At 56.7% G+C, this 26,618-nt stretch overlaps 1 protein-coding gene across 1 annotated transcript in view; it reads right to left on the bottom strand.

Annotated features, from left to right (window-relative positions):
- Nucleotides 1–5,655: 5,655 nt before the first annotated feature.
- The window catches only part of LETM1 (leucine zipper and EF-hand containing transmembrane protein 1), a gene marked incomplete at its 5' end in the record, with an annotated part of 30,485 nt that continues 9,522 nt past the window's right edge, over nucleotides 5,656–26,618 (bottom strand). The window contains 12 exons of the mRNA XM_079717204.1: nucleotides 5,656–5,967; nucleotides 6,948–7,086; nucleotides 8,107–8,297; nucleotides 9,121–9,255; nucleotides 12,245–12,379; nucleotides 12,800–12,943; nucleotides 13,256–13,387; nucleotides 14,769–14,888; nucleotides 20,004–20,207; nucleotides 20,867–21,004; nucleotides 21,679–21,822; nucleotides 25,614–26,025. Coding sequence (XP_079573330.1) covers nucleotides 5,794–5,967; nucleotides 6,948–7,086; nucleotides 8,107–8,297; nucleotides 9,121–9,255; nucleotides 12,245–12,379; nucleotides 12,800–12,943; nucleotides 13,256–13,387; nucleotides 14,769–14,888; nucleotides 20,004–20,207; nucleotides 20,867–21,004; nucleotides 21,679–21,822; nucleotides 25,614–26,025 — 2,068 coding nt within the window. The 3' untranslated portion in view covers nucleotides 5,656–5,793. The remainder of the gene's footprint in view (nucleotides 5,968–6,947; nucleotides 7,087–8,106; nucleotides 8,298–9,120; nucleotides 9,256–12,244; nucleotides 12,380–12,799; nucleotides 12,944–13,255; nucleotides 13,388–14,768; nucleotides 14,889–20,003; nucleotides 20,208–20,866; nucleotides 21,005–21,678; nucleotides 21,823–25,613; nucleotides 26,026–26,618) is intronic.

Consider the following 26,618-nt stretch of genomic DNA (forward strand, 5'->3'; position numbering starts at 1 on the left):
CTCTCCAAGACTTTCCAGCCCAGATCTTTGGCTCAGAGACGACGTGTCCTGGGCAGAGCTAGGGTGAGGGTGATCCGGTGTGCCCAGCTGCACGGGGGCCTGACGCTGGCAGGGTGGAACCTCAGGGTCACCAGTGGTCTTCACTGCCTTGGTCGGGGGTCTCCAAGGGCAGGGAATGCAGGTGATGTGTTTGTGGGAGGGGGCGATGGGGGAAATGCTCTGGGCCTGCCCATCCCCCATCTGCCCCCAGCTCGTGGAGTTCAGGGGCCCTGAGGGTCATGTCCAGGTACCTGTTGCTGGTTCCAAGGCCTCCCTCTCCTCACCCTGCCCCCTGGTGTCTGCCTACCCTGTCAGCTGGGGAGGAGGACGTTTCTAGGTGGGTCCCCCCCATGGAGCCCCATGTAGACAAAGCCCTTACCTGGCGCCCTGATTCAACGGTCTGCACTCCTGGCCACACTCCTGCTCCTGGCTGGCTTCCCACCCCCTCCCAGGCCTGGCACCCACCTTGGGCCCCACCATTGCCCCCTGCACTCCGCTGCCGCCACTCCTTCAACTTTGGGCAGGTGCTGCATGCTGATGCTCGGCTCGTTGGGGTGCTGAGGACCCAGCCACAGCATCTGGGCCCGTCTACTGCACAGTTCACAGCCTGAGGGAGAGGGAAGACAGAGCAGGGCACCCACCCAGCAGTGGTGGGAGTAAATCTGGGAAGGCTTCGTGGAGGAGGCAACAGTGCCCAGGCCAAGTGGGGGACTAGGGTGGATTCAGGGACAGGTGGCTATGCAGACTCACGTCCTCCCTGGGACCCAGCGCTGCCCAGGGCTGGCTGTCCCTCCCCACCCAGCCCCTGCTTTGCCACCTGGTGCCCCTCCCTCTGTCCCTCGTGCCTCACGGTCTTGGACGGTGTGAAATTTTACTCTGGCTTCGAAGAAACTCGCTCCCCTTATTGCTGTGTCCAACTCACCTTCCAACTGAGGGGGTTTCTGGGGCCTCTTTCTGGAGAGCAGGAGAGGTTGCTAGGAGCTTGGCTCTGGATAACGATGCCGCCCAATACCTGACCGGACTCGGGAAAGCACTCCCGGTCCCCAAGCCCCTCCAGCCTGCCAGAGACCCCGTGTTTGTGTCCAGCGCTCCGGAGACACGCGGCGATAGTGAAGGGGATGGCAAGGAGGCCAGCGAAGGCCAGAGCCTGGAGGGAGGCCAAGGCTGGGAGGCGGCGAGGCGGGGAGGCGGCGAGGCAGGCGCAGTGCGGGCGTGGTGCGGGGCCCTCTACCGCTGGCCGGGCCGAGCCCCAGCTCTGCCCCCGGCCTCTCTCCTGCCTGGACCCGGCGGGGCTCCGGGTGCGCGCTCTGCACACCAAGGGGACTGGCTGCGGGCGAGGCACGGCTTTCCGGGACACCGGTCGGAGACCCGGGGAGGGGCGCTGGCCTGAGAGGGACGGGCCCAGGGGGGCAGGCTGGGACGCCCGACAGCGGAGCTGCTCAGCTCTCCCCGGAACCTCCCCGCCCCGCCCCTCACCCACCCGGCCCCGCCCCTCCTCACCACTGCCCCGCCCCTCCTCACCACTGCCCCGCCCCTCCTCACCACTGCCCCGCCCCTCCTCACCACTGCCCCGCCCCTCGCCCGCCTGGCCCCGCCCCTCACCTCGGCCCCGCCTCTACCCGCGGCCGGTGTCTTCTCAGAGCCCCCCAGCCGGTGGGGTCCGGCCCAGGCCCGGGGGCGGGCTGCTGCGGGGCTTAGGGAGCAAGGCGCCAACACTCCGCCCGCCCTCAGAGGGTCCGGAGCCCCCATTCTCGGACCTCTAGGTCCGGCCTTGCCCTCTGCCTTCCCCTCGCGGCCTGGGGTGACTCACCTGGTGTGTGCGTCTGCACCTCCGTCCCGGCCCCCTGGCCTCCGGAATCTTGTTCCCACCCTGTAGTGTCGCCAGGCTGGACAGCGACCTCTCGTCCTCCTCTTCCCCAGGCGGGTGCCTGAATACACTCTGACGCAGCTATCTACCTCTCGGCCCCATGGTCTTCAGGGGGGCACATCACCACGTGTAAAACACACGTGCCACCACCCGGAACGGACCGTCCCCAGTCTCCCCCCCACCACAGTTGACACAGGTTTTAAATCAGGACCCCATCTGGCTGTCCCTCCTCCCCCTGCGTGTGGCTTTTGGAGGGGGACGGCCATGGACATGCTGGTGGCTCCTGTGGGGTCATCAGACTTCCCCGGCTGGGTGTCTGGGGCAGTGCCTGGGGCACACAGCCAGTGGCCCCGCACACCCAGCTCCCCGCCCCCGTGACCCCAGGGCAGCCATCCGGGTGGGTTCCAGCGTTTCTCCCGTCTGTCCACCAGCTGGAATTCTCCCTGAAGAGCTTCCTGGGATGGGCTCTATTTCCTCCTGAGAAAACAGGGTAGTCCCCAATTCTTTCCTGTCACCTGTTCTCGCTGTTTAGGAATCTCCATCAGCAGGGAAAGACTTTCCTGAGGATCAGCGGGGTGTGTGGATTTTTGTTTATGATCGATTTTGTCTTTTTTTGCTACCATTCTGTCCTCGCTTTGGCCGGAAGTGTCCCTTTAGGTTGGCTGTGGTGTCCCTGGACTATATATAGCCCCCTCGCCCGCCCCCGCCCCGGGTCAGCCTTGCCAGAGCCCTTGGTGACCCTCGATGTGACCTTCTGAACCACAGAAGTGAGAAGCCTCGAATCCTGGGGCACCGGCTTGTACCTGAAGACTCGCACGGCCCCGACCCCGGCCACCTTCTCCCGGGGCCCGGCCTGAGGAGGGTCCAAGTACAGTGGACATATTCAGTCCTCAGCATGAGGGGACTGGGTGCCTGCCGGGGGTGAGATGAACCTGGACAGGAGCCACTGAGGCCCAGCAGCCCCCTGCCCGTGCCTGCACCCCCAGGAACGATCTCCCTTCCACACAGGTCACGACCCACGTGCGAGCCCGCAGACTGTGGCCAAGGCCAGGCTCAGGGAGAGATGGGGTGCAGGTGAGGACGTCCCTGGGCAGGGCGTCGGGGCTCAGCGAGGGCAGAAGGAACCCCCACGGGACCTGGGGCCGGTGCAGGGGTGAGGCCGCCTGAGACAGGCTGGACATCCCAGCTCACGGGGGGTGGTCCATGCTGGGAGGATGGGGAGGTAGGACGCTGTGCCTGTCCTGCTGCTTGGACCCTCTGCCTGGCGGCCCTCCCATCTGGGCCTCAGCTCTCTGCCCCAGGTAGGGCCCCCCCCGCCCCCAGAGCCCAGAGATGAGGGCTGGGGAGGCAGTGGGCGAGGAGGGGGCGCTGCGGGCTGGCCCCTGGTCCGCACACCCCATCAGCTCTCTAGGCCCTGCCCTGGTGTCAGGGAGACTGCAGTTCCTCAGGGCCCCCTCAGACAGTGGAGGGCACAGCCCTTAGGCAGTGCTGTCCCTGATCCCAGGGTCCCTCAGTCTGTTAGAACAGAATTCCACCCCCTAGGGCTGGCCAGGGTCCCAGTCCTGCCCACCAGGGACCACCCCCACCCTGGGGCCACTGAGGGTCGGGGAGAGGAGAACCTGGTCAGGCAGTGGCTGCCTTGCCGACCTGACAGACAGACCATCACAGGGCAGACAGGCCATCAAGACAGCGCTTTATTCAACCTTCTCTTTACATCAACCCGAGTGCCTAGTCACCAGCACAGTTGGAGGGGACGGGCAGGGCACGTGGTCACAGCACAAGGGGACACCAGAGGCCAGGGCCAGAGTGCTGGGAGGCCCTCTCGTCACACTCTCCTGCCGCGAGGCTGGGATCAGACGCTCAGACAGCTCTGCCATTTCCCGCCCTGCCAGTGGGCCACATGGTTCACAAATCTTGTTTTGAGCTGTTACAGGAACACGAATTTGATATTTTAATAAAAACACTATTTCTAAAAAAGGTGTTTACACACAGCCCGAGGAGGCGGCCCTCAGGCAAAGCCGGCCCTGGGCCCCTGGCGGACACGGAGACAGAGCCGCCAGCGGCCCAGGGCCGGCTGTGAGGATCACTGCCTGGAGGTTCTTCTTTGCAAATTACGAGGTGCCCTTCCTTTTTAAAGTCTGGATTTTGATATTCCAAAGCAACTCTGGAAGCCACGTGCCAATTTCCTGAATCCCTAATGAAAAAACGGGTGTTTAGGTGGAGCAAAGGAAGAATTCCCATTCCGCATCGACGGCGGCCCTGACGCCTCGCTCGTCACACAAGACTCTCGTTCCCAGAGCCGCGTTCCGTACACCTGCACCCGGCACCCCTGTCAGCAGCAATAAATAAAGTTCAGGACAGTAAAAACAAGCAACGTGAAGGGGGAAGCCTGCAGCAGACCGTGGCCCATGGTACAAACACCAGCGAAGGGTCCCGCTGCACCGGGAGCGCAGACACGCACGATCCAGGAGGGCAGGGGGCGGGGTGGGTGTGCGACGGCAGCGACGGGGACGCCCTGGGTGCGCACGCAGGTTACCACGAAGTTCACAAGCAATCACGCTTTCGCAGCGGAAAACCAGGCCACTAAAACACGTGTGAGATAACTCATAAATATCAATTAAGCATGGGGAACGTGCCTCTGGAATAACTGAACTAGGAACCCTTTAGAACCCACTGTCCCTTTATGAAGGTTTACATCTGAGAATATAGAATCTTATTTTGTCTAGTTTCTTCTTTAGCGGCTGGGTACAAAGTTTCAAGTAACTTGGAAGCTATCATCTCATCGTCGTCCTCCCTCAGCTCATCTGGCCACTCTAGGCCCACGTATTCTGATTCCTGTGTTTGTTTTCCCCCAAAGAATGTTCCTGCCGTACCTGACCCAGCCTTCGCGGGAGCAGCCAGAGCTGGGGCCGCAGGCCGCCCAGCGCCCCCCCACTCCCGCCATGGAGCACCGGCCTCCCCGAGCTGCCGGTTGTGGACCCGTCACCGGACACGCGGCGAAACCCACTCTGAACACCCACGGGGGCGGTGAGGCGCTAACACCCCAAATGAGGAAACTTTCTAAAAGCACAACAAATTACTGCACATGAGACGCTTCATTTTCCAGGGCTTCATTAGCACCTCTCCTGGCATAATTTACGTTGGATTTACTCAGGTGGGCAGACTGTCATGTGAGGAAATTCTGTACCAGTTAAGTGGTCAGGGTTAGGTAAGAATCAAAGAGAACTCAAGAGCGAGCTCGGATACACACATCAGAGCGAACTTGCAGGAGACCTGACGTCCCGTCAAAGAACGCAGCCCTCCAGAGGCCACGGAGACGACGGGTGTGTTCACTCACTCGCTACAGGTGTGAGCCTGGGAGCGCGCACGAGTGGCTCCTATTCACACTGATCTGTGGGAATCCAAGCCCACGACTCACGAAGCGTCTTCTCCAGGCCGAGGCGGCTGTGTCTGCATGACTCCAATCCCACGCCTGGGGCTCCACGGGCACAGGGAGTCCACGCGGCCGGTCCTCACTCCTCCCGCAGCAGACACCACCAGGGGACATGCGGGGAGGCCCGAGCCGCTTCAGGAGCCCAGGGGGCTGTGGAGGGCCACGAGCCCCCACTGCCGGCAGGCCGCACGCTTGCCTGCCCCAGCTGGGACCACAACAGCACTGGCCACCGCGTGAGTCCGGAGCAGACTCCCTGGAGGGTTCAGGGATTCCAGACTGACTGAATCTTCGTGGAATGATGAAAATTAAAAATCACTGATTATGAAGTTTCTGATTTATTCCAGACAAAATATTAGATGTCTCTAAGAATCACTTCAAAGCAATCACCGTCACGTTAGGACCGCTGCGGCAGACGCACGAAGGGCCACCAAGGCACCTAAGAGCCGGGCGGCCCCTAACTCTTCACTTCTGCGGCCTCCTTCTCGGCCTCCTTCTCGGCCTCCTTCTCAGCTTTCTCCTTGGCCTTCTCCCTCTCCTCCACCTTCTCCTCCTTCTCCAGCATGGCCACAATCTCAGCCACCTGGCTGGTGGAGATGTGAATGTCTTCTTTGTCCACCAGCTCGATCACCTGCACACACGGGAAGGGACAAGGGCCTCAGAGGTGGCTCTGCCCCTTCACAGCATGAAATCTCCCCTCAGGACATGGAGGGCAGATGGCACACGGCCACCAGGCTGGGATGGCCTTTGGCACCTGTATGCCACGCTGTCCCGCCGGGGGCCCTGGGTCCTCCACCTGCCCCGGTCTTCTGAGGGCCAGACCCCCACCCACACGGAGCCAACAGGCTCCACAGCCCCAGACCAGGCTATGAGCCGCCAGGGAGAGGGGCTCAGAGAGCCAGAGGCCCACAGTCCACGGGCCCAGGCGAGGGCGCCAGCTGTGCCTCCCTCAGGTCCCAGGGCTGCAGGAAGGTGGGATGGACGACATAGAGAGGCTGCCGGGCCGGGCCCTGCTCGGGCAAAGCGCCGTGAGCACCAAGGAGGGGCCCCAGACGATGGGCCCCGCCCAGCCACTGCTGCCGCTAGGGTGATGGCGCTCGGCCCACGAACGGGAAAGGCCGTGCTCCCGACCAAAGTGACGTCCGCTGACATTCTGGGTAGACGTTTGAGTGGAAAGTCCCCGACGGGCTGGACAGACCCTGGAGCCATGAGAGCCGCTGGCGAAGGCGTGCTCTCCACAGGAACGCCAGAGCCCACAGCCGTCCTTGTGAAGGCGGAGCCCCGTGCAGGTCTCCTGGGCTGCCCAAGCTCCCGGCGCCCTCTCAGGCCTCCGGCGGCCCCCAGGGGTCCCAAGGCCCAGCCCCGAGGACCACACGCGTCCCCTCCAGGCTGCCACGGCCCAGCCACCCCAAGACCGTGCTCCACAGACCCGGCCAGGGCTGGGCCCGGGGAGGCCAGGCATCCAGGCAAGAGCAGGTGGCCTGCTCCGGAAGGATGGCCTCACTGCCCTGACTCCACTCTGTGTTTGTGGTGAGGGCGAGACCAGCCCCAGGGGCCTCTCGGGTGGACGCACAGGTGGAAAAGGCTCCCAGCAAGACCCCCACGACCCACCTTGACAAGGTCGTCGATGTTGACCTTGCCATCCTTATTTTCGTCCAGTGCTGAGGCCAAACTGATGAGCTTGTTTTCGGGAATGTGCTTGATTTGCTTCATGGCACTGATGAGCTCAGCAACGCTGATGACGGTCTCCCTGGGGGACACAGCCCGCATGCGGCACAGCTGGCACTCCCTACATCCTCACTGGGGCCCCGTGGGTCAGACCTGCCCCAGACAGCCCCTCCCTCCAGAGCTCCCTCGCCCCGTCCTCTGGGAACACCCAGCCAACTTGGACACAGAAACAGAAACCACCGCCCCGTCCAGGGTCTCCTGTGCATACGCAGCCGCCCAGCAAGCCCAGCCTCTCCAGTGGGTCCCGCAGGCCTGCCTGCGCCCTGGTCAGGGTGGGAGGAGCTGAGTATGGCCACACTGCCCTCCGACCAGTGAGGGCAGGTGGGCCCACACAGCACAGCAGGTCGATCCAAGAGGGGACACTGGCCTTGCCCGGGGGTAAGGGCCGCTGACCTGAGAACAGCAGGGGCCCTGCAGCCAGCCTGCCTGCCTGCCCCCTGGAGATGTGGGCACTCGTGGTGTGGTGCCTGACCCACGGGAGCGCCAAGCATCCGGCAGCCACTCACACGATGCTGGCCCCCGCTGGCCGCTGGCCCAGGCATGTGGGATACACCAGTGCAGAGCCGGCCCCCGTGCAGGGGGTCATTATTGAGTTGCCTGTGTGTAGGGGTTCAGGAAGAGGGAGGAGGCTGGAGGGAGGGGAGAAGGGACAGGGAGAAGCTGGCGGTTCCCAAGGGAGCTGTGATCCGAAGGACACTCTGAAAGGACCAGTGACAACAGCCTGGAGAGAGCTGGGGCGGGGGGGCAGTGGACACAGGGAGAGCAGGCAGCTGCAGCCAAGGTCCTCCAGACGTGGGCTGACAGCGCTGCACCGTGTGTGCGTGCGCTTATGTGTGTGAGCACGTGCGCGTGCAGGGAAGACCCAACTTGGGGCCACTTCAGTGACAGTGTCGTGGAGAACTGGAGACACCTGGGTTCTGGTTGCAGCCGCTAGGTCAGAGGGGCGGGGCAGTTGGTCACCAAAGCTGAGAAACGCGCTCTGGTCAGAAAGGCCCTGGGCCTCCCGGGCTCCAGGCCCCTGGCAGCCGCGTTGCACACTCACCCTGCAGGCGAGCCCTCGGCGGCCAGGCCCAGCTTGCCAGCCTTCTGATCGGCCTCCAGCTGCGTGAGCAGGTTGTCGATCTGCCCGATCATCTGCTGTACCCGCTTCGTCAGCCTCTTGCTGGCTTTAGACTCTTCCACGTAGATTTCTTTGCCAGTCTTTGAAAGTTCCTTCTTGATCTCCTGCAAGTCCTAATAAAATTATTTGCTTGTAAAAAGACTGCCTTAAAACTAAAAAAGAAACCTTAAGTTCACCTTGCAGAAGTAACTGGATTAACCCAGACTCCATCATCAAGGTGGAAAGGTCTAGGCTGTGGGCGGAGCAGTCCCATTAACCCGAGCCACAAAGCAGCAGGCTTACTGCTGTCTATCATGCAAATTGGTTCTTGTCTTTGCAAACTCAAGCACTGCTTTTGTAGCAAAGGAAATGAACTCTGTCCTGAACCCCGACTTTCTTCCTGACAGTGAAAGAATCCAGGAATGGTGAGTGCCTTCTTTAATTCCAACTTGTGGTTTTCCCTATGAGCAAGTGTTACAGGGAAGAACGGGAGGTGAGGTGGGGACTAGAGAACCCACACAAGAGGGCTGCCACGACAAAGTTCAGAAAATAACAGGTTATTTTTACCAATCTTAAAATAAATAAATAAATAACTAGTACGTAAGAAAGAAGTCTCTTTTGGGGAATCATGAACAAAAATAAGATTTTATATACCAAGTGACCAGACTGTTCATCTGATACCTTCATGTGTTTAGAAACTAAAAAGATATGTGCGTGTCATCGACAAGGGCGAATGGCCAGCATTCCAGGGGAAAGTGACAGAGTGGGATGACTAGAAAAGCTACTGAATAAGATTTACTTAAATTCAGTTTTCTCTCCAAAGACCATTTGGCCAGCTTATCCCTTATCTGATGGAGGCATCACTGAATACTCCGGGCCGATGCAGCCTGGGTTTACTCTGCCTGTAGCCTCAGCCCCGTCCCCGCCGCCCCACCGTCCCTGCCGTCCTCGCCGCACCTCGCTGTAGTCCTGGACGTCCTCCTTCAGCAGCTCCAGCTCCTCCTTCTCTTTCGTCAGGGATTTCTTCTGCCCCTTCAGTTTCGAGCAGGCGTCACTGAGTATGTCAATTTCCTCCTGAGTTATTTCCTCTTCCTGGAAAGAAAATAAACAAGCAAACCGAAACCCTACATGAAGGGGAATAGCTGGCTTTCCCCCGAAGGCTTGGCCACTTTTCTATCCGTGTCCCATGTCCACACTGCGCTTGCCAGTCTCGGGCTCTGGGAGAGGCGACAGGTACGTGCAGTCACGGTCTTCACTCTCCGAGGGGCCTCCTGCACCTGAGTGCACCTGTACAAATGTGTCCGGCAGACGTGCATACCCACGGAGCCACCACCACCCGACAGAGAAGTATCGTCACCCTGAAGGTTTCCTCGTGCCCACGTCCCCACCCCGACTGGCCTGCCTTCTGCCATGACAGCCTCGTTTGCTGGAATTCTGAAAAACGGTGTCACACGGCTCGAGCTCCGTCAACCTGAGATTCACCCACGTGACGGTGTGTTCCTTCTGACTGCCATGTACGATTCCATCTGCAGATACACCAAACCTGCTTCTCTCCGTCGTCGTGGCTATTCTAGGTCCTCTGAATTTCCATATATGTTTTAGAGTAAGTTTGTCAATGTCAACAACAAAGCCTGCTGGGATTTTGATGGTGTTGAATCCACAGATCGGCTGGGGAGAATTAACATCCTACCAACACCGAGTCTTCACATCCACGAGTGCAGTGAAGCTCTCCATTTATTTACTGCTTTAATCTACCTCAGCAACATTTTACAGCATCCTGTACAGGTCTTCGTATCTACTTTCAAATTTATCCCTAAGTAGTTCACTTTCTGAATACTATTGTGTGATATGCTTCTTAGAATTTCAACTTGATTGTTCATTACTAGTACAAAGAAGTACAATGACCTTTTAGGTGCTCACGTCATCTGTGAATAAAGAGTTTCGCTTCTGTGTGATTTTACTTGTTTTTTTCTAACCATCCTGGCCAGACCCACAGTCCAATGCTGAACTGGTGGTGACAGCAGACGCCTGTGCCACCGTTAGGGACCCTGTGACCACAGGTGCCACTCTGGCTGCTTTAAGTGGGGTTGAGAAGGTTCACTCCCACTGGTTTGCTAAGAGACCTTTTTAACTGAGAAGAGATGCTGGATTCTGCCAAACACTTTTTGTGCATCTACTGAAATGATCATACATGGTTTTTCTCTTGAGGCTATTAATGTGCTCGTTACACTGACTAATTTTTTTGTATTCCTTGGACAAACCCCACGAGGTCACAGCGTATTATCCTTTCTACAGAACAGCTGCATTTCACTTATTAGAAACTTGTTGAGAATTTCACACTTGTGTTCAGGACAGATACTGGTCTGTAGCTGTCTCGTATCCATCTGGTTTTGGCATCAGGGGATGCTCATCTAAGAATATCCTCTTCTCAACTTTCTGCCAAGGGTTTGTGTAGCGCAGGAAGGGTTTATTCTTTACATGTTTGGACTCACCAGCAACTTCCCCCCTGAAGCCATGTGGGTCTGGGGCTTTCCCTGTGGAGAGGTTCTTCAGCTACCGACTCAATTTCCTAGAGCTATTCAGGTCTCTGTCCGAGTAAATGGTCAATACCGATAAGACCCAGGCTTGCGCTGCAAATAGGAAACGGCGGTGCCCCGACTCTCTGTGGCATCTTTCCAACAAACCAAGGTTCTTCAGTGTAAGTTTTTAAAGGTTTGTGCTCCTTGCTAAGAAATCCTTGGCGATCCTTAGCTCATAAGCTCTCCGGAGAGTTTAAATGTCCTTTCACGTCTAAGTCTTGAATCCACTGGAAATGGGACGCATCTGTTTCCATGGAGACAGCCAACCATCCTGGCCCTACTGCTGACGAGTGATCCCTTCTCCCAGACCACGCTCCATGGGCCCGACCAGGCCCCGCCTCTGTTCAGCTTCCCGGCCTCAGCCCCAAACTGCCTTCAAAATGATCCTGGTACCTCGGTTCCTGACCCTTCCCAGGGTCACCCTTCAAGCCTAGGTCAGCCCAGGCTCCCGGGACCCTCCTCCTCCCAGCCTCCTATCAGTGACAAGAGCGTGTGGATCTTCATCTGCCTCCTGGGCCATCACCGGGTGAACAGAGGCTCACCGGGCTTATCCCAGGCTACGCCAGCCCCTGTCCACCACACCACACCAGCCCTGCAGCCCACAGCTCCCTTCACCAAGACCCCCGGTGTTGATGCTTTATGCTTCTCTTCTCATACGAACAGCCTGGCTCCTCCCCGAAACCTGACCACCCCACCCTGGCCCTGCACCCTCTTCAGGGTCCCCTCCTACGCACAGGACTGGAGGAGGCTCCTCCCTGAGGCCCTGCAGTGGGGCCCTTCCCTCCACCTCCAATGACCCCGCGGGGCCCATCAGGGGTCAGTCCCCATCCACCCGGCCCTCAGGACACGTGACGAGGCCCACCCCTCCACCCAGGTATCAACACACTCGACATCACACGCACCCCCCACCACGGCCTCGTCCCCCCTCCGACCTCTGAATGCAGTGGTCCCCCACCCGCCCCACCCCGGGACCTAGCTGGGAATCCCCAGACATAAAGCTGCCGTCCTGGTTTCTGTCTCCTACTCCAGCTGCCTGACGCTGCCACTGCCCGTCTAGTAAACACCTCCTCCCCTCAACACGCCTTCAGAAGCTGCTCTGCCCATCATGCTCTGTGTGCCAGGGGCCACCTGGCGGTTCCCCCGGCAGAAGGCGTCTCATGAGGAACACGGGCTACAACCACAACGGGGAGGCTGCCAGAAGCGAGCACCCCCAGCGCGCACAGCACGTCGGGGCCCCTGCGCCGGGCAGCTGGGAAGGGGACAGCAAGGGGGGCTTTCCCGCTGGGCGCCCTGCCACACAGAGCACAGGGGCCGGAGCCAGGGCAGGGCCGCCTCACCCTCCCCGGCCTCGCTCTCTTCACCCCTCAACCATCCACCGTCACCCTGAAAAGCCAGGCTGAGGCCTCCCGGCCCCGCTTCCTCGGGAGCCCCCACCCTGCAGGCGGGCTCGCTGGCCCTGTGGCGCGGCTCCAACACCGCTCCCTCCAGGCAGGCGCCGTTACCTTCAAGCCCTCCAGGACGGGCGCGCTGTCCGTCAGGGCCTCGGACGGCAGGGTCACATCAGGCTCTTCCGGCTGTGGCTCGACCACCAGCCTCCCAGGGGCACCTTCTGCCACCACTTCAGGCTCCACTTCCTTCTGAAACGCAAGGCCGCTGCCAGCTCAGCACCACCCGTCAGACCGTGGCCTTCCCAGGCATCCACACCGGCAGACGTGCCGCTGGCCAGAGGGCCGCCAAGCGAGGGGCAAGGTGTACAGAGCCCAGCCGGCTGGCAGCGGGGTCTGCCTCTGCCAGGTTCCACTGCAGGACCCTCCACGCGGGCCCAGTGCGTGATGAGCGCAGTCACGCAGCTCCTGCATCCATGCCCCAGCGTCTACGGGCCGCCGGAGGCCTCGGTGAGGTCGCCACAGCCTTGAACCTCAGCTTCAGGGCCCCAGGGCTGGGCTGGCCGCTTGCACTGACTGGCGCCCGAGCCGCAAGAGTGCGTCTGCCTCACCGTGCCCCCACTCCACCCCACGCACGGGCCCAGCCCGTCCCCCGCCCCGCTGCCCGCTCACCGCCGCCTGGGACCGCCTCTGTAGCTCTTTCTCGCGATGCTCCTGCCGGATGGCCGCCTCCTCCTGCAGCGTGGCCTCCAGCTTCGCCTTGTTGTCCACCTGCTCGCCCTCCACCTCGGCCACCTTCACCTGGGCCTCCTTCGCCTTCAGGGAGGGGACACCCGTGAGTGCGCTTGGAAGCGGGGCAGGCGCGCCCCCGCCAGAGCAGCCCACGCGGCGCCCGGCCCGGGTCTCGGGGCGTCGTGGCTATCAGGGTTTGCTCTCCGAGGAGCAGGAACCCTGGCTGCAGGAACGCCCTGAGGACCCCAAGGGCCACCTTCTGCATGCACCGCAGGGCCCTCAGCGTGCAGAGGACAGACAAGGAAGGAGGGGGCGAGCGGCGGGTCCGGGGGCTCCCCCAGAAGGGAGAGGGCCTCCGGCAGAGTGAGCAGCAAAACGGGGCCTTGCAACACGCACCACAATCTCCGGAAGGGTCTGCAGGGTGGACTTGAGCTGGTCGGCGGGTGAGAGGGTGTCAGGAAGGTACATGGCCCGGGACAGGACGAGCAGAGACGTCGGGATCTCCTGGTGCAGGTGCAGCTCCAGCCACTGGAGTGGGAGGTGGAGACCCAAACTCACCTGCCGGCCTCGTCCCACCCACGTCTCCCGTGACCTGGGCAAGGGCTTCTGGCCCTGGAACTTTCCTCTCTGTTCTGGTTTGCGTAGGGGAGGGGAGGAGGAGGAGACTGGTGGCAACAGCCACGGCGGCACCTGAGTGGGCGGACCCCTACGTCCCCCAAGCGAGTTCTCCCGAGAGAGACACCGCAAGCTCCGAAAGGCCTGTTTGCTGCTGTGCTAATGCCCACTGCCCACCTCAGTCAATTGAGCAGGAGACACCCCCGCAGCAAGGCCGCAGGGCTCATAAAACACTGAGCGAGACGGCCAGGTCCTGTTCCCAAAGTTCTTCACTTAACAATGGCACAGAAACTCCAAAGGTGGCACTGGTGAATTCATTCGGCGTTTGAGGTTTGCACAGCTACCATGAGCTGGGCACTGTTTGAGGCTATTTTAGTGACACAGACAATATTCAAACTGACAAGAGACCCCAACAATGCTTGGACACAAAGTAGACACAGGACAAAAGATGGGGCGAGAAGAACTCTCAGAGAACAGGGAGAAAATGCCGAGCACAGCTTAAACGACGAGAGAAGGAAGACACCTGAGCCCTTGGAAACCGAAACACCCCGATTCCTGACACCCCTCGGGCACAGGGCCCCATACTCGAGTGCCCCAGGTGTGCTCCAGCCCAGGCGGACCCAGGGCACCCCACACAGAGGAGGGTCTGCAAGGGGACCCTGTCAGAGACAAGGTTAGTGAAGACAAGGGACAAGAACGTACTGCCCACTAAGCACCGTCTGTCTCAGCAGGGGGGCAGCGGGTGTCAACAGATCTTTGTCTACACTGGGAAGACAACCCGAGGTGGGTGCCCAGCTGGCGCCCTGCTCCTTCTCATATGAAGGCCGAGTTGCTGTGAATGTTGCCTACCCATCGTCGCATCCACTCAGACCCATGCCGGCGAGGCAGGCCTGTGGCCCTGCAGAGCTGGCCCCTGGCTTCTGCCCGAGGGCCCCTCTGAGCGGCCGGAGAAGGCAGGGTCACTCAGACCCAGGCTGCCAAGAGCAGGGGCTTCGAAGGTCGGCCTGGCCTGGGTCCTACTTCCCCAAACACCCCTTGCCTCAGTTGAGAGTCGTACTGGAATTTCAAAGGAAGCTGACCTCGTCCTCGTGTGTCCACAGAAGACTGGGCGGAGGGAACAGTAAGCACACCAAAAGCAACCAAGAGCCGGTAAGGGAGATCGGAGCGGCACCCAGGAGTGGCGGGCAGCCACCGTGTGCGGAGTGCACACAGGCCCAGGCCCAGGTGGGAGCTGAGCCGGCGCAGCCTCCCACCCCTTGCTGGGATGGAAGGGCCCCCACCACACCGCACGCACCTGCTTCAGCTGGTCCCGCAGACGGTCTTCCGTGACGCCCAGGGCCCGCATGCCTCGCGCCCGACACGCCGCCTGTAGCTCCTTGACGTTGAGGCTGTCCACCCCCTCCTCAGCGATCAGCTGTCAAAGGAAGCCAGCCAATTACCTCCTGAAGGGTCACTATGGGTCTGTGCTGTCTGCATTTGCATGCTTGGGAACTAAGTGTCTGATTAGAAACCACCTTCCTGGGCTTCCCTGGTGGTGCAGTGGTTGAGAGCCCACCTGCCAATGGAGGGGACATGGCTTTGAGCCCTGGTCTGGGAAGATCCCACATGCCGCGGAGCAGCTGGGCCCGTGTGCCGCAGCTGCTGGGCCTGCGCTCTGGAGCCCGCGAGCGACAACGGCTGAGCCCGCGCGCTACAGCTGCTGAGGCCTGCGCGCCTAGAGCCCATGTTCTGCAACCCCCCGCTCGCTGCAAATAGAGAGGGTCCGCGTGCAGCAATGAAGACCCAATGCAGCCAAAAATACATAAATAAAATAAATACATTTATATAAAAAAGAAACCACCTTCCTACTATGCTTTGCCAAACACAAGATAAACCCCCACTACCAAGGCCCCGATTCCAGGTTTGCAGTGATCAGACCATCTGACAGAGGGTGGGACCCATGGGACCCACCCGTGGGACCCACCCCTAGATGCGAAGACACCCACTCAGGGCCCGCTCTCTGCCCAGGGAGCAGCCCTGCTGCCTGAACCCCACGCTTCTCCCGTCCTGCACCGTGCAGGGACGAGGGGAGAGGAGGAACAAAGGGCAACAGTGCCACCTGCTCCCCCCATTTAAACCCCCCAGTGACCCTGCGAGGAGGACACGACCGCTACCTGCGTCCACTCTCAGACAACCGTAGATGGACGTGCAGCCGCACGGCTCCTCCCTGTGGCTAACACCTTGCAAAGTGCAGTATCAAACCACCGCCGGGATGTAATGCCAAGCCAGTCCAGGCAGAAGACACCTCTGTCCCCACGAGGACCTCACGACGCCCTTTCACAGACACTCCCACCCCCTCGTGACCCCTGGGAACCAACCACCAATCTGCTCTTCATCCCTGTGATTCTGTCACTTGAAGAGCGTTACAGGGATGGGACTGCACAGCGCGTAGCCTTTTGGGACTCCTTGAGGATCCACGCAGTGTGTGTAGTAATGATCCACTCCTTTTCCTTAGTGAGTACACTGCATGGTACAAACGTCCTGGTTTTACCGTTCGCCCCGTGAAGGACACCTGGGTTGTTTGTTTCCTTTCCCCATCTTCCCATGGGGCACGTGGATCCCATCTGCACTTGTCTCCTGCGCTTCTGAGCACATCTCTGCGTCCATCTTCAGGGGCTGCTCTGGTATCACATGACACACCTACCTCATCATGGAGGGAACGTGGTGGCCTCCCCCCTTCATCCTCCCCCACTTGTCGAGCTCGTCCTAATGTCACCTACTGACACAGAGCCACATCACACAGTGCCCCATTTTTGCCTCCACCATCTCACTTTACTTAGAAGACACACGAGCAGAAGCAAAGCCTTGTGCTTGTCGTGTTCTTTCTTCCTAACACCCCAAGGTTCCTCTAGGGCAGCTCTGCTGGTGACAAATTGTCGTAGTTTTCCTTCATCTGAGAATGTCTTTGAGTTCTCCCTCGTTTTTATCTTTAATTTTTATTTTTGCTGAATCTAGGATTGAATTGACAGAGTTCTTTTTTTTCAGCACACGAAAAATACTTTCCAGTTCCTTCTGGCCTCCATGGTTTCTGATGAGAAATGCACTGTCATTTGAATTGTTTTTCCTGCAGGTAAGATGCCATTCTCTCTCATTGCTTTCAAAATTATTTCTTCTTTTTTAAAAAATAAATTTATTTATTTTTATCTTTGGCTGCGTTGGGCCTTCATTGCTGCACACGGGCTTTCTCTAGTTGCTGCGAGCAGGGGCTGCTCTTCGTTGCGGTGTGTGGGCTTCTCACTGCAGTGGCTTCTTTTGTTACGGAACATGGGCTCTAGGCGCGAGGGCTTCAGTAGTTGTGGTGCACGGGCTTAGCTGCTCTGCGCCATGTGGGATCCTCCCGGACCAGGGACCGAACCTGTGTCCCCTGCACTGGCAGGCAGATTCTTAACCACTGCGCCACCAGGGAAGTCCCTCAAAATCATTTCTTTGTCCTTCACGTTTGTTCATTTGACTATGTGTCTTTGTGTGGACTTCTTTGTGTTTGTCCTGAGGTTCGCTCAGTTTCTTAAATCTGCAGATGTTTGCCTTTTACTGAATCTGGGAAGTGGCCAATGGTCAGAAGGATCCATTTTCTCGGTCCTCTCAGCACTGGCACCCACTGCTTGTCTTTTTTTCATTCACTTTGGGGTCCTCCTGGTTCTCAGCGTGAGGAGTGATTTTCAACTGAAGCTGGACGTTCTGGGTATTATGCTATGAGATTCTGGAGCTCACTTCAATCTTCTATCCTAACTGGCTTCCTCTTGACAGTGCTCTGGCATGGGGGTGTACTACCCAACGTTTACAGGTTGTGTAATTGACAATCTGGCATCTACTGATCCAAACTAACGGACAAAGTTGTTTACATCTCCCCTGCAGCCTGGCTTTCCTGGGCGTGCTAAAATCATATTTCAAATCCTCCAACCACAAACTCTGACCTCTGCTTCACATCCTGCCCAGTCAAAAACGTCTCCAGTTGACCACTCCCGCTGCACCAGTGATGAAGGCTGAGTCTCGATTCCTCCCTCCCCTCACTTCCTGGTCCCCTTTTCTGGGGAAGTGTGAGCACAGGTTCCTTCCAACGGCCCTGAGCTCTCTGGGACATCACTCAGTCACTGTAAATTACATCCCGGGTACGTTTTGGAACAGGTGAGATCTGGCCTCCACTGAGGCCTGGGGGAGAGGTACTTCTGAGTCTACTGGGAGGGGTGGGTGGAGTCTGGCCTCCCCGCTAGGCTCCGCATGCCTCCCTGGCTGGGAGGGGCAGGAGAACCTCTTACTGGCCCCTCCTGACACCACTCCAGCAGGGAAGTATGGAGAGTGTCTTGGAACTGTCAGGTGCGGGTGGAGGCCAGGCCACCTGCTGGTCTCTACTGACACCACAGGGGGCAGGTGGCCAGGGATGAATGAGCCAGCTCCTCGGGGCCTTCCCCCTACCATCCCAGCTGCTACAGCCTGAGGGTGGCGGTCCCAGCCCCACCGCCACTGTGTGTGTGTGTAGCGGGGGGAGTCCGGGGAGGGTCGGGCTGGGGAGACACTGTTTCCTGTGGTGTCTGGCTGGAGCAGAGCTGTCACTCTCTTAAGTCTTCTGTCCTGCTAGGTGGCCCCGTTCCTTTCCTTTGACCATAGGATGGGATTCTAAAGTCTGTCCTTGTTGGCGATTCTGGCTTCTTCAGCCCCATGGCTGGATCTATGAGGCACAAAGACCTCCTGTGTCATTCCTGGGGTCCCAGGGGCTTCTCCCCACTTTTCAGATTCTTCTTATGTATGTTTTTTACCATTTAACGTCCAGGGGAAAGTATGCCCCCTCGACCTTCTCAACAGCAGAGATCCGGCCACCGCCCCACCTCATGGGAATCTGAAGCACTGAAGTGAGGTGACTTGTTCAAGGTCACAAAGCTAGTGAGTGGCCAGGACACAACCCAGGCCTCCTGCCTTCATGCTGCCTCTCCCGAGGAGGGGCAGCCGCACTGCGAATTCTCCAGCAGAGCAGAGAGACAACCTCTCTTCATCCTTACAAAATGCAGTGATGATCTGCTTCTGGAGAACAAGAGAGACAGTTTTACCTGCAGACGAAAATCTTGGAGGATGGGTTTAAGAGTGATCAGACCAAGAAGAGAGGATAAGTAAACCACATGTACAAAAGGATGTAAAATACAGGAAGAGCATATGTGATGCAGGGACCGTGAGCGGTCTAAGGGGAACATAAACCATGTCGGGGGGGTGGGGGGTGGTATTTAATGAAACGATGGAAGCACCACAACCAGGAAATAGGATAAGCACAGACACAGACACGCCTAGAGACGTTACTGTATAGCTGCTAAAATCCAAACAAGATGTAACAAAATCCAAACATCTCGGATGCTGCCAGAGAAAGATGGACATCTTCAAAGAAACAATAATAGGCCTGCCAGCTGACATGCACTCAATGGCATCTTTAAATGTAGAAAAGAGAACTGTAAGCCCGGAGTCCTATACCCAGCAATACCCTGCAGAATGGAAGGTTAATACAGACAAATCCATACAAACAGGAACTGAGGGGACTCCTCAAGTGGAGGAAACAGTCTGGGTGGAAATGCAGGAAGGAAGGAAGGGGGTCAGGAGGGTAAATACGCTCTGCACACACATCAACTCAGGAGCAAAAGCGTGTGCAACGCAGAGGCGGGGGACGGCGAGTGCAGCTGGGACCTGGCGCGTGGCAGGAAAAGCACTCACTCCCATTAGACTCCTGTGTGTCGAGGAAGCTCGTTGTAAACTCTAGAGAAACTGCTAAAACAATAAATAAGGAGCAAGCTAATGGAGAGGGGATGGAAGAGTAAACATGTGATTAATCCAAAAGAAGGTAAGAAAGGAGACTAAGTGGAACATAAAACACACAGGACAAACAGGAAAGGGTACCGACTAAATACTCCAACCATAAGACAGAGGGTCGTCAGAGCAGATTAAAATAGTAGAAAACACAAGGCCGAGAGGATTCAGGAAGCCTGTAAGGAACAAGTGGGAAGATCAGCCCAGAGGCAAGCTGGCTCAGCTATCAGCAGACCAGACGCCGCAGACTTCAAGGCAAGAAGCGTCACTAGGGAGAACGAGGGACACTTTGTGACTTCTTGAGACACACACACTCAGGGTGCACACTGCATGGGGGCAGGCAGGCGGCACAGCTCCAGAGCAATCTGGTCACGGGCCAGGACTTGCTTTTGGCCTCCTGCCCTTTTTACTCAGGAGCCGCAATTCTAGGTCACTATTTTTATAGGACCTATCAAAGATCTAGGGCAAAATTCATGTTAATAGGTATTTATTAGAGGGTTCTTTAGGGTAGCAGATTAGCTAAAGTGACGGTTAATAAACTAGGACACGTTCATATAATGAAACATTAGGCTGTCTTTAAACTCCACCTTTTCAGCGACTACGTCCCACCGCGGGAAGGTGTGCTGTCACGGCGCTGGAAACGGCGCGATCCCAGCACTCATCCCAGGAGACAAAGACGAGCCCCGAGCAGGCTGTGGGCACTCACCTTGTCGTCAGCCTTGATGGAGCGCAGCCTCATGGTGAGCTGGAAGCGCAGGAAGTTGTTGGTGCCCATGGACTGCAGCTCCAGCAGCTTGCACAGCGCCACCAGCTGCAGGCGCGTGAGGTTGTCCAGGGTCAGCTCGTCCTCAAACAGTTTGGAAAACCGCATGATTTCCTCGTTGCTGGGTCTCTCACCCGTCTCTCGGATCTGCGGGAGCCATGCTAAGGGTCACCACGGGTGGGCTGTGTCCCCTACACCCCCATGGCCTCGGGTCACACGCCTCAAGTCAGGAAACAAAGCAGAAGGGGTCACCCACACCCTCCCTCAGCTCCGCTCACATCTCCTACCAGGAGTGGCCCTGTGACCCAAAGCCCTGAGCGCTGCCTGGCTGGGCTCCTGCGAGCGAGGCGTCCGTGCAGGGGATGGTATCCGGTCCCTGGACCTTGTCTGCTATGCCAGCGGAGCCGAGGCGGCTGGCCAGGAGGAGGCCGGGGCCTCTCCATGCTGGGCTGGCGGGCAGCCTTGCCTTCCTCCCGCACCGTGGACGTGGCTATGGGGCAGTCTGCCCCTCCTTCCCAGCCCAGCCCCCTGCTGGTCACAACTGTGGGGTATTAGGTTCCTGCAAACTCTACTTCCCCCACGGCTGCTGCAAAGTCTGGAGACCCAGGCCAGAGCTTGTGAACGTAAGTTCACGTTCTCGGAACAGCAGGCTTGACCTCCAGGAGCCCCGCCCCCATCGTGCACAGTAAAAAGGAGGGAAGAAAGGAGACAAGGCATGCTCCCCAGATAAGGCGGGCAGCCCCGAGGTGCTAACCAGCACTGGGGACCAACAGGGCAAGGCCTCAACGGACGATGCATCACAGCACCTTCTGGAAAAACACAGAGAAGTCTTTGGTGGCATTCCCCTTGGCTGCCTTGTTCTTCAAGGCCATCTCCTCGATGGTGTCCTGAAGAAACTTGGCCAGTTCCAACTTGACCCGCAGCTGCTTCTTCAGCCTCTCTTCCTGCGAAGTCAGAGAGGGCACTGCACTCCTGGGCTCCCACCCCACACAGCTTCCTGGACGGCGCTGGTCCGGCAGCTGCTTCGAGCCCCAGCACGAAGTGCATGTACACCCAACCCAGCGCCGCCAGATGCCTCCTGAACAGTGCTTCCTCCACCCGTGAGCTCTGTGTTCGGAAACTTTCTATTTCACAATTAAAAAAAATTTGTGTGACCCTCCCCCCACCCCCGCCAGAGAAGGGGCCAGCAAACTCCATAAAGAGCTGGCCTGTAAAGCTTTTAGGCCCTGGGGGCTGAGCCATGTGAAACGCGAAGGCCACAAGACAATACATACATGACAGGCATGCACATCCCCAGAAGGCCTTACTGACCAAAATGGGCGGGGCTGGCATGGCCCGTGGGCTGTAAGTCTGCCAACCCTGCCCTAGACCCGTCTCATCCCCCACAAATGGGTCTCGACCTGTGGCTCAAGGAACACTGGTCTAGAAAAACTAGAATTTAAGACACATTTTAAAGAGAAGCAAACCTGAAACCAGCATCTATTAAATAATCATAGCACAACATGACTGAATTATGAAGAAAACATAAAATTTAAAAACATCTAACATCTGAAATGCCAGTCATAAAACAATGCAGCCTTGTAACTGCTTTCAAACTGGGTCAAAACGAGCCGGTCACCTTGATGGACTGGGTCTCGAACGTGGACGGTAACATGTTGGGGAAGAGCTTTACGGCAACAGGAAGCAGGAACTCCATGAAGGGCACCACCACGAAGACCAGGAAGGGCACCAGGCGGAAGAGGTCGGCACAGATCCGGAGGAACTGGAAAGGGGTGGAGGGACCAGAGGGTGACTGGGGAGCATTTCTTGCACAGTCGTCCGCAGGAGCAACAGCAGGCGCCTCGCAGGGAGCAGACAGGGCTCCGGAGGCACCCTGAGGCCAAACCACAAGGTGACAACAGCCTTCAGAAAAGCTGGGTGGAAGCTACCTCCCTGCGTGCAGTGGCACCCATCACTGGATGCTGCCAGTGAGCCGCCGCCCAGGGCATTTGCCAGGTGCCCACCGGCCTGGCAGACAGCTGGACAAGACTGACAGACGGAGGACTGGCCACTGCTGGCAGCAGCGAGGGCCTCCGGGGAAGGCTGCGGCCACACCACACACTCCAGACGCTCTGTGGAAAGGAGAGCCGACTGTTGGCGGGGCACTTCTCTTGTGTTCCCTGACACAATCGGTTAGATTTAGGACTATGTAACACAGCAACGATCAGGGAAAAAATCCAAGTGCCTCACTGATGTAAACAAACCACTGATGAAGACATTAAAGAAATTTGCGACTTGAAATAATCGACAATCCCTGAGAACAGTGGACAATCACTGCCAGGTCTCCAGCAGCTCACCTGCCCCCTGCACCAGTGCCTACTTAGCACATGCTCCTTCCACTCGGAACTGCCTGGGTGCACAGCAGCCAAGACTACACTCCCCGCATCACCAGCTGTGTTTCCACCGTGACTGACGAGACTGTCTTTGGAGGAGTGATGTCATTTCTACTAAGGGCCTCGTTTCTGGCTGGAGCACCACTTTCCATGATGGTTGCCCTCCCCGGGGGTCAGGCGTCACCTACCCTGTGACAGTGGTCACTGTGATCACCTGGACAGGGTGTTCTCTCCACTGGTGAGGGAACGCCCTGAGAGCACGCAAATAAACACCCATCTCTCTCCCTAGGCACACTCATCACGGTTCCCCCCAAACCAGCCTCTACTCTGATGGTCACAAAACAGCAATTTCCTAACTCAAGCCCATCTTCCCATTTATCAACCTCGCTTTGCACCTTCATTCTTCTATTTATTATTAAAATGGACTCAAGGATTCCCATGTTTTTCATTTGCTTATAATTCATTATCATTTATATTTTTATGCTCAAATGATCCCAGATATGACCCTTCAAGTTGGTGCCTATGTTTTATGACATTCCTCCATTAAATTATTTTTAGCAGTTCTATCGAGGTTTAATTTATGTACCATAACCTTCACTCACTGTAAGTATTAATTCAATAAATTTTGGTAAATTTATAGACTGAAACCATCTCTAAAATCCAGTTTTAGAACATTTTCATCGTGACAAAAAGTCCCACTGTGTCCATCTGCAGTTAACCTCCATTTCCACTCTGGGGTCTAGGCAAACAGGGATTTGATTTGTTTCTACAAATTTGCTTTTTCTGTAAATTTTCCACACACAGAGCCAGCGTCCAGCTTCTGTTACCAGCGTATAAATGTCTAGGAATATCGTGTCCTCTTGGCAACCTGACCCTCTCGTCACCATGAGTGACCTCTTCTGCCCTGGTAATCCTGGCTCTAACATCGACTTTGTCTGATATTAACGTTGGCTTTCCTGGACTAGTGTTAGCACCACTTACCTTTCTCCATTCTTTTACTTTTAACCTATTTGTATCTTTACATTTAGATGTGTTACTTGTAGAGTTCAGTCTTGCTTTTTTATTTAATCTGACAATATCAACCATTTAGTTAATAAAACTAGAAAAAGAAAAAACCATACGACCATCTAAATAGACACAGAAAAGGTAAACAACAAGAATTTACTGTATAGCACAGCAAACTATATTCAATATCTTATAATAACCTGTATCATGAAAAATAATCTGAAAAAAATATATATAATTGAATGACTTTGCTGTACATTGTAACGCAATATCATAAATCAACTATAATTCAAAAAAATTAAAAATAAATAGTAAAAAAAATAGATGCAGAAAAAGCACTTGACAAAATCCAAAATCTGTTCCTGATACAAAGTCTGATGGAATTTACAAAAAAGATACTAGAACTAATAACTGAGTTTGGTAAGTCAGCAAGATACAAGATCAATATATAAAAATCAACTGTATTTCTATATACAAGCAATAAACAAATGGAAAATGAAAGTTTTAAAATTCTATTTACCTACAACAGACAGAATGTGGAAGCAACCCAAGTGTCCATGGATATGGATGATGGATAAACAAACTGTGGTCCATACACACAATGGAATATCATTCAGCCTTAAACAGGAAGGAGATTCTGACACCTGCTATGGCGAAGGTGAACCTTGAGGACATTCTGCTCAGTGAAACCAGCCAGTCACAAAGGACAGATCCTGTGTGATTCCACTGATATGAGGTCCCTGAAGGGTTCAGATTAAGAGAAACAGAGAGTAGATGATGGATGCCGGGGGCTGGGGGCCAAGGGGTGGGGAGCTGCTATTTAACAGGTGCAGTTTCAGCTTAGGAAGATGACAAGAGATGAAGAGTTCTGGAGACAGATGGTGGTACCAACTTTACCACAGTGTGAATGTACTTAATGCCACAGCCTATATACTTAGAATGCTTAAAAAGGGTAAATTTTAGGTTGTGTACTTTACCACAATGAAAAAATTCCATTCACAATACCATAAAAAACATGAAGCCACACACTATTGCTGAGGGAAATGGAAAAAGTCCCATTTTATCCCCCACTGGCCATCCCCAGAAGCACCCCCATTGTTTATTTTCCAGCCTTTTCTTATTTTCTGACACAGGTTATTCTAGTACCACTGCTGTCCCAGCCCTGGATCAGTTATGCTTCCAAACAGCCCCGGTTCCTCTTCACGGGGGTGGTTAGATGCCCAGGGCTGGGAGTCAGGGGTGCTCATTGCTACTGGGGTGTCACTGCTGCTAGGCCAGGTCCCCAGACTGCAAGGGAGCAGAAGGTTTGACAGCATGAAGGATCAAGGATCTGATGAGAGCAATTTAACAAAGGCAGAAACTAAGTCACGAAACAACAGCTTTGTCTGTGACAACTCAAAGAAACTGTGGGGTAACTTTCAACAATGCACTTGGCATAAAAGGATGGATTAGCAGTTTAATCATTCTAAAAGAATCACTTATATGGTGCGGGTGTCAATCCTTCAACATGCTACACCTTATGCAAGCAATTAAAGCTCCAAAGGAGGACTTCCCTGGTGGCGCAGTGGTTAAGAATCCGCCTGTCAGTGCAGGGGACATGAGTTCGAGTCCCAGTCCGGGAAGATCCCACATGCCATGAAGCAACTAAGCCCGTGCGCCACAACTACCGAGCCTGCGCTCTAGAGTCTGTAAGCCACAACTACTGAGCCTGCGAGCCACAACTACTGAATCCCACACGCCTAGAGCCCGTGCTCCGCAACAAGAGAAGCCACCGCAATGAGAAGCCCGCGCACCGCGACGAAGAGTAGCCCCCGCTCGCCGCAACTAGAGAAAGCCTGCATGCAGCAATGGAGACCCAACGCAGCCAAAAATAAATAAATAAGTTTATTAAAAAACAAACAAACAAAAAACCCCCACAAACTCCAAAGGAGGAGCCGTGAGCACACTTCAGGCAGAGCCCCGGGGAGCCCACCAACGTGGTTACGGCTGCACCTCCTCTACAGAGCTGCGTCAGCCACACACTGTCCCAGTGGAAAATCAGGAACCCTGAGGCGTCTGAAAGAAACATTCAGCTGACTCATGTGAGAACTAAAGCTACTGCGGGACAATCTCTTGCTGTGACTTTAGACACTTAAAGCGACTGACAGGGGACCCCAGCAGGGCACACGCCCATTACCTGCCTGCGCTCTCGGCGGGTCAGGCTGTGGCCGTGCAGGATGCGCCAGAGCATGCGCGCTGCGATCTTGGCGTCGATCCAGAGCAGGCGGAAGCCGTGGTAGTAATGCTTCAGCTCATCCAGGACCCGCTGCCCCAAGGGCTTTCTCACGGCCGCCTCTGCGGGGGGGCTGTACACGGGGCCTCCTTCCTCCAGCTTCTTGTTCTTGTCCTTTAGGGACCGGAGGGACTTCTCCACCACAGAGTCATCGCCCAGCGGGGGCGACGAGTGCCAGCAGCGCACAGGAAGGAGCCTCGGCCCTGCGACCACCACGCACGTGTGCTTGGGCCTCAGAGTCCAGCAGCCGAGGGGATCGCCTCGCAAGGAAAGGTACACGGGGCGGATGGGACTGCAGCCGCCAAACGGAAGTTTCCTTGAAGAGGGAAAAAAGAAGCCAGTGGTGAGGGGCCAGCCTTGCCATGACCTCCCAGCAGCAGCACAGACCACAGCCGGATCAAAACCTCACACCCAACGTCCCAGCGTGTAGGACAGACTCCCTGCCCCTTCCTGACTCCGGAGAAACACACTCAGGGGAGCCAGTCCCCACGGCCTCAAAGGAGCAGGTCAGACACAAACAACCAGCAAAGGCTTGACCTCCAGACAAGACAGACCCAACCTCTGGGTGGGTCTCCCAGGCCAGCCCTCTCCCCTAGCAGGTGACTTTCTACAAAGACCTGCGGTTCCTGAACAAGTCAGTCGTGAAAACCAGGGAGGATGTTCCAATCAACGGTGACCCGGATCTGTGCATCAGCTGACCGAAGGCCTTTGTGCAAAAGGACACAAACCTGGTGAGTACAGCCCAAAGCCCAGGCCTCCCTCTCCTCCCCCTGCGGCTCACTCGGCTCCCGCACTGGCCTCCTTGCCCATGCGCAGCGGCAGACCCCAGGCCCAGAGCCTCTGCAGCCATGCCTGCCTGGACACCCCACAGGTGCTGGCTCCGCCCTGGGCTTCCTTGGGCCCCCTGAC

The sequence above is a fragment of the Hyperoodon ampullatus genome (genome assembly GCF_949752795.1).
Source record: "Hyperoodon ampullatus genome assembly, chromosome: 1".
Classification (NCBI taxonomy): Eukaryota; Metazoa; Chordata; class Mammalia; order Artiodactyla; family Ziphiidae; genus Hyperoodon; species Hyperoodon ampullatus.